The 7,448-nt window shown below is 62.3% G+C and overlaps 1 protein-coding gene across 1 annotated transcript; it reads left to right on the top strand.

Annotated features, from left to right (window-relative positions):
* Window positions 1-248: 248 nt before the first annotated feature.
* On the top strand, window positions 249-4,477 carry SNX33 (sorting nexin 33). The gene is made up of 2 exons (XM_005239404.4): window positions 249-1,695; window positions 3,561-4,477. The coding sequence occupies exons 1-2, from the start codon at window positions 258-260 to the stop codon at window positions 3,812-3,814; spliced, it is 1,692 nt and encodes a 563-aa protein (XP_005239461.1). The 5' UTR covers window positions 249-257; the 3' UTR covers window positions 3,815-4,477.
* Window positions 4,478-7,448: the final 2,971 nt, after the last annotated feature.

Genomic DNA, 7,448 nt, shown 5'->3' with positions numbered 1-7,448 from the left:
CTCGCTTGACCGGGGAATGTTGTTTTTAACCGGGGCGCTGGCATCGGGGGGGGCGCTTGGACATACGGACCTTGGCGTCGCCTCGTAGGGGATTTCTTTTCCACCTTTTTTTTTTTTTTATTAGTTCATTTCCCTGAGAAACCAGCCAAGCCTTTTCCCACTGGTGGTGGCCTGGAGCTTGTGGCGTTGCCGGGGGGGGGCGGTTTTTGGCTGCGGGGGTTGCGTGACGCTGTGTCCCCCCCACCCTGGGACCAGCCATGGCGTTGAAAGCCAGAGCGCTTTACAACTTCCAGAGCGAAAACAAAGAGGAGATCAGCATCCAGGAGAACGAGGAGCTCGTCATCTTCAGCGAGAACTCCCTGGACGGGTGGTTACAGGGCCAAAACAGCCGCGGGGAGACCGGCCTCTTCCCTGCCTCCTACGTCGAGATCCTCCGCTCCCGGTCAGGCTCCAACTACACGGATTACTCCAGCAGCCCGGCCGGCTCGCCCGGGCACGACTCCTTCTACACAGCTCCCCCCAACCCCGGCATCCCCTACCAGGGCAGTTTTGAGGATGACGATGATGATGATTGGGATGACTGGGACGATGCTTGCACGGTGGTGGAGGAGCCCCGGAGCGCACCGGGCACCAATGGGCACCCCTCGCCCAGCCTGCAGTACCCAACAGCGTACGGCCACCACCAGCACGCCGGTTACCATCCCAAGCCGGCACTGGAAAGGCAGGACAGCATGAGCTCCTCCAAGAGGGGCAGCGTGGTGGGGAGGAACCTCAACCGCTTCTCGTGCTTTGTGCGCTCGGGGGTGGAAGCCTTCATCCTGGGTGATGTGCCCCTGATGTCCAAGATCGCTGAGGTGTACTGCATTGAGATGGGCTCCAAAGGTCCCCAGTGGAGGGCAAACCCACACCCCTTCATCTGCTCCGTGGAGGACCCGACCAAGCAAACCAAGTTCAAGGGCATCAAGAGCTACATCTCCTACAAGCTGACCCCCAGCAACATCAACTCGCCCGTCTACCGGCGGTACAAGCACTTTGACTGGCTCTACAACCGCCTCCTGCACAAGTTCACAGTCATATCGGTGCCCCACCTGCCCGAGAAGCAGGCCACCGGGCGCTTCGAGGAGGACTTCATCGAGAAGCGCAAGCGGCGCCTGATCCTCTGGATGGACCATATGACCAGCCACCCCGTCCTCTCCCAGTATGAGGGCTTCCAGCACTTCCTCTGCTGCCGTGATGAGAAGCAGTGGAAGCTGGGCAAACGCCGGGCGGAGAAGGATGAGATGGTGGGCGCCAGCTTCCTCCTCACCATCCAGATCCCCACGGAGCACCAGGACCTGCAGGATGTGGAGGACCGCGTGGACGCCTTCAAGGCCTTCAGCAAGAAGATGGACGACAGCGTCCTGCAGCTGACCAACGTGGCCTCGGAGCTGGTGCGCAAGCACGTGGGGGGCTTCCGGAAGGAATTCCAGAAGCTGGGCAATGCCTTCCAAGCCATCAGCCACTCCTTCCACATGGACCCCCCCTACAGCTCGGACGCCCTCAACAATGCCATCTCCCACACGGGCAAGACGTACGAGACCGTGGGGGAGATGTTCGCCGAGCAGCCCAAAAATGACCTGTTCCTCATGCTGGACACTCTCTCTTTGTACCAAGGGCTCCTTTCCAACTTTCCGGACATCATCCACCTCCAGAAAGGTAATGGTGGCTTCTTCCCCCCCGGTGATGACCTCTCATGTGTGATGGCTCCACCTGAGTGGGGATGCAATGAAGAAATCCTGTGCTGTGCAGGGGTGGGAATGGGGAGGGGGCATGAGGATAGGGATGGGAATGAGGATGGGGACCATTGCCTGTGGCTCCCAGGGAGGTGGCATGGTCCCTGCTGGCATGGCTCCCCCATCGCCCCAGCCTGAGAGAGGCTGATGGGGCTGGTGGTGCTGCCCCAGGTGCTGCCATGGGCTCCATAACTGCTGCTGACAGTGCCCGAAGCGCTGGCGGGGGGGGTCAGCACAGTTGTCACTCCCCCCAAGCCATGAGCCCAAGCCAGCACCTCAGCTCTGGGCTCCAGGGTGACCTGCCCAGCACCTTGTGAGCGAGGGGCTGTGTTGCATCCCCACTCACCACCACTTCTCCCTCCTCATCCTCCCTCCCCAGCCAAGGCAGCGGTTGGGTGGCCAGCAGGGATGCTCCAGCTTGCTCCCCCAGGGCTGGGATGCGGCTGGACATGGCCTGGGGTCGGTCAGAGGGGCGGGGGGGACGACAACGATGACGACTGTGCAGGTCAAGGTGGGAGGTGGACGTGTCCTTTCTTCCCACCAGCCCCACCGCACTCCCGTGGCTGGGGGACACACACTGAACCTCCTGGGGACAACCAGGGTCAAACTCTTCAAGGTTTAGCACCCCCAGGGCATCGGGGCTCCCTGCATCCCCTTCATCCCCATGTGCTCACTGGTCCCCTGGGTATTTGGGGGGGGTAACGAGGGAGGAGGAGGGGTGAGAAGCGTCTGCTCTGCCCTTTTGGTGGGGGGGCTGTGGCGGGCAGGGCTCGGTGTCCCTTTGCACCCTGGCAGCAGGGTGTGACGCAGCTGGGTGTGTGAGCGGGGCTGAAGTCCATGGGGAGGGGACGCCTGTGCCGGCATCCGTGGATCTGGGGGGGGCAGGCAGTTTTCCCCAGGGTGAAGCCAGGGCTGCCCATGCCCGAGCAGCCAGGGGTGCCTGTGCATTGCTCCGCATCCCTGGGGGAGGCTGGGAGGGCACAGGGGGAAGGAGAATGCAATCCTGCCCTGGCGCTTCCTCGCCTTTCCCTCCCCGCGTTGTTTACTGGCGGGTGAGAGGGGCTGGATCCCGTCCGGAAGCAAGGCCGCGTGGGCAGCGGAAGGCAGGATCTGGCCTCCAACTTTTGCTTCTTCCTCCTCCTCCTCCTCGTCTCCACTGGGAGCAGGGCTGGTGCGGCAGGAGCACCGTAACCCCGGGTCCAGTGCTCCCGGCAAGGGGCAGGGAGGAGGGAAGCAAGCCTGGTGAGCTGCAGGCCAGATCCTGTTTTCAGGCGAAAAGCCTCTGTGGTAATGAGGGGGGAGGAATGCAGGGCTGGAGCCAGGCAGGATTCTTTCGAAACCGAGCTGTAAAAAATAAAGGGAAGGAGGGGGAAGAACTGGTGTCAGAGCATCAGCTGCCTGAGGGAGAGGGAGATGCTTTCCCAGCCGAGCTCCAGCTGGTGCTGCATGCCCTTCCCACACCCTGGTTCATCCCCTCCCGAGCTGGGGTCTCCCCACCCGTATCCATGGGGTAGCATCAAACATCGTCAGGGCAGGCTTGGCCGGGGTGCTTGGCTGTGGTAACACTGCCCCACGTTAGCGTTGCACCCCGCGCCTGGCATCGCACCCTTCCAGCAGCCCAGACCCCCAAACCTCCTGCTAAGTTCGAGGCTGTGGGGCCAGGCTGGTGCCCCGGCACAGAGAGTGAGGGGACCTGCCGGGGCCGGCCAGAGATGCCTGTGCCAGGGGGAGGGGGACGGAGGGTCGCACGGATCCATCAGCCTCTCACCCTTCCCCCTGCCTCGCCAGGTGCCTTCGCCAAGGTGAAGGAGAGCCAGCGGATGAGCGACGAGGGCAGGATGGACCAGGAGGAGGCAGACGGGATCCGCAAGCGCTGCCGCGTGGTGGGCTTTGCCCTGCAAGCCGAGATGAACCACTTCCATGAGCGGCGTGTGGCCGACTTCAAGAGGATGATGCAGTCTTACTTAAAGCAGCAGATCGTCTTCTACCAGCGCGTCAGCCAGCAGCTGGAGAAGACGTTACGCATGTACGACAACCTCTAACGCCTCCGCTTGCTGCCCCCCAAAATCACGCACTTGTCTATCCGCAGCCTTGCAGACCTCCTCTGTTTGTGACGGGCTGAGAATGAATGGGAACTCATGACGCTAGTGACCAAATACCTTCGGGCTTTCTTCCCCCTTCCCGGGTGGGCAGGCTGCGCTCCTGCGGGGAAGGGCTTGCCCACGGGCTGGCCATGCCACCTCTTTCCCTGGGGACCTCCCACCCTGCCGCGGGTCTGGCAGGGGCGCAGGGGGGTCACAAGAGAGACGGATGTGGAGGTAACAGGGCCGGTATCTCTGCCCAGTGATTTTTAGCTTTCTGAAAACCCATCCTCCTGGAGCAGAGATGGGTGCATCCCAGCCCGCTGGGAGAAGAAATCAAAGCAGTCGACACTTTGCACACTAGAAGCTTTTCTGATGGAAAAAAAAAGAGCAGAAAAAGATCTTTATTTGGAAGAGAACGTTGGAGTTTTTGTCACAAGATATTTTCAATATTTTCCATTTTTCGCAAATGTTTCTGCAGCATTTTTACCAATCAGTTTTTAAGTAGACACACAGAAGCAAAGGGAAATCTCTTTCTTGAGCATGGCTGTTGTCTGGGAAAAGGGAGAAAAAAAACCACCACCCCCCACAGCCTTTTCAATAAAATTGTTGGTAGAAAAACCACCCACCTCCTTCCCAGAGATGTCTGTGGAAAACGGAGCCGCTCCAGGATCCTGGGGAAGGCTCCACATCCGAGCATCCCCAGGCTTCCAGCCAGCTTCCGAAAATCCCTGTGCTGTGGGCAGCAGGGGGCTGAGTGCTGCAGGGGCTCCTGTGCTGGCTGCCCTCCTGCTCTCCAAACAACCCACCGAGGGGCAAATCCTGCCCCGCTTCACCCTGCCCAGTGGTGCAGGACCCAGGGAAGCGTGCAGCTGCCTGGGGAGACAGCGGGGCTGGCACGGGGGCCTTGTTTTTGAAGGGAAATGGCTGGGATAAATCACGGCGAGGAAAGTTAGGGCTGCCTTGGCCTGGCTCCAGGGTTAAAATTAGCCCCGGCATGCAGACCAGCGGGGTATTGTTAAAATAACAGTGGCGCTGGGAATGCGGCGGGCTGCGCTCCATCCTCCCAGAGCCCTCCCTGGCCTCAGCCCGCGGGATCAAGCACAACGAAATACAGCCGGAGATGTTGCGCAGCCGCTGTCCAGGCAGGACGCATTTCCTCCTGCATCCCACAGCCAGGGCAGTCCCCTTCGCCATGGCCCCAGCCTGGCCCCAGCCTGTCTTAGCTCCATCTTACTCCAGCCCCAGCCCACCCTGGCTGTATCCTTCCTTGGCACCATCCCATCCCATCCCATCCCATCCCACCCATCCCAACCCCATCCCGTCCCATCCCACCCCATCCCATCCCATCCCAACCCATCCCAACCCATCCCATCCCATCTCATCCCATCCTGTCCCGTCCCGTCCCATCCCATCCCATCCCATCCCATCCCAACCCAACCCCATCCCATCCCATCCCATCCCATCCCATCCCGTCCCGTCCCGTCCCGTCCCATCCCATCCCGTCCCATCCCATCCCATCCCATCCCATCCTATCCCATCCCATCCCGTCCCGTCCCGTCCCGTCCCGTCCCATCCCATCCCGTCCCATCCCATCCCATCCCATCCCATCCCATCCCATCCCATCCCATCCCGTCCCGTCCCGTCCCGTCCCGTCCCATCCCATCCCATCCCGTCCCATCCCATCCCAACCCCATCCCACCCTGGCCCTGTCCTTTCTCAGCTCTGTCTTACCCCAGCACCATCCTACCTTGGCCCCATCCCACCCCAGCCACATCTCATCCCAGCACCATCCCAAACCCAGCCCAGCCCAGCCCAGCTCCCCCAGCAGCAGCAGCTATAGCAATAGGGTGGCTAACCCCCATGCTGACCCCGCAGGGTTAACACCTTGTCCCCAGCCCCGCTGGCCATGCACTGGATGACCGATGACCACAGTTGCCTTGGCCCCATCTGGACGCCAGACGCGGTGTGGGACAGCGGGTCCCTTCCACCCCAGCCCTGCTGTCCCCCGCTTTCCCTCGGGAGCACCATGGGCACTGGGTTTGAGCCTCCCACCGCCACCTCTGGGTGCCCTTGGCACCACAAGCAGCGTCTGGAGCCGTGCCGGCTCATCCCAGCTGCCCTGGACCCGGTGCAGCGGGGGCATGCCCTGCCTGGGGTCCCCCATGGCAGCATGGTCCCTGGGGTGTCCCAGAGACAGGTTTTCAAGGGTCTGAATGTGGGGTGGGGGACAGGGACCTGGGAGGGTGGGAGAGCAGATGGCGGTGCTGGGAGGGTGTGTGCAGCTGAGGCAAAGGAGTTAGTCCCCCTCGGAGCCACCCTGATAAACGCCTCTAGATCCGCGCCCTGAAGCCCGGCTGGTTGCACCCTCGGGGAGGGCTGAGCGCTGCAAAGAGCCACCTCTGCTCACAGGGTGTGTGACCAGAGCAGGGACGTGTCCCAGTGCCCCAGGAGCTCTTCCTCCACACCAGTGTCCTGGCATGGGGACAGGGACAGGGCAGGGGGTGCCTTCAGGCTGCGTGCACGCCCTCAGAAGGCTGTGCCTCAGTTTCCCCAAGGGTGGACCTGTGCTCTCTGCAGTCCTTTGGCACCCACAAAGGTCTCCCTGCCCCACCAGCCACCCCTCTGCATACCCCCACGTCTGGACCATGCTCCCCTGGCTGGCTCAGTGTGGCGAACCCAGCGGCTGGGAGATCCTGCTTCCCATTAACATTCCTGCCTTTTTCCTCCACCACCTGGCAGCAGGCGGCAGGGGCTCTCCCTGCCCATGGGAGAGCGTTTCGGGGTCTGCCTTGGCCGAGCGGTGGGCTCGAGCATCCTCCTGTTGCCGACAGCATCCTGCGAAGGTGCTGAGGTTTGGAGGATGGAACCAGCTCTGAGCATCCCACTGGCTGCCCGGGTGCTCCTGCCACTGGGTGGGCACTCCAGGGTGCAGGGTGGCAGTGGGGAGGGGGGCTGGGGGTGCACGCAGTGCTCCCCGTGCACCAGTGGTTTCAGTTGCTGCCCTTATCCAGGACACAGGCTGTTCCCTGCTCCCGCTCAGGGTCATGACAAGAAAAAAAGTCCCGGGGCGCGCAGGGCCGAGAGGAAATGCTGGGAACATGGGGCAGGTCCGCTTCCTCCTCCCACTTCCCAAGGCTGCTCCTGCGTGGGAAAGCCAAGGCCAAGGCACCGGCACGAGCCCCGCCGGCATGACAGCCGGATGGGGAGGTGGCGGTGGCACTGGTGGCCGGTGCGTCCTCCCCTGGGAGCACCACAGCTGGCACGGGAGATGCTGTCGCTGCCTCTGCTCCGGTGGGTGGCTTCCAAGAGCCCTTGTCTTGCCTTTGGGCCTCTCCCCGCTGTGGAAAGAAAATCTGGCACCTCTGGTTTGACCTCTGGGAGACCAGGGTTTATATGCAGGCGGTAGGGACAACCTATATCCCACCCACGTCATGCACCAGCAAGGCTCGGCTCGGTGGGATGTGCCACCTCCACAGCCACACCAACCCTCTGCTGCTACATGAAGCCGCCCCCAGCAGTGTGCCCGCCAAGCCTGGCCCAGGGCTGGGTGCTCTGGGGTGGGAGGACCCCCCCCCGGGGTCCCCTGCGGACC

The sequence above is a fragment of the Falco peregrinus genome, chromosome 1, assembly GCF_023634155.1.
Source record: "Falco peregrinus isolate bFalPer1 chromosome 1, bFalPer1.pri, whole genome shotgun sequence".
Classification (NCBI taxonomy): domain Eukaryota; kingdom Metazoa; phylum Chordata; class Aves; order Falconiformes; family Falconidae; genus Falco; species Falco peregrinus.
This window is presented reverse-complemented; position numbering and strand designations above follow the sequence as displayed.

Excerpts from the sequence above, each read along its gene's own strand:
- SNX33 (XM_005239404.4), top strand. The coding sequence starts at position 258 with ATGGCGTTGAAAGCCAGAGCGCTTTACAACTTCCAGAGCGAAAACAAA. Across the intron at positions 1,696-3,560 it reads CATCATCCACCTCCAGAAAG|GTGCCTTCGCCAAGGTGAAG; the intron begins GTAATGGTGGCT and ends CTGCCTCGCCAG.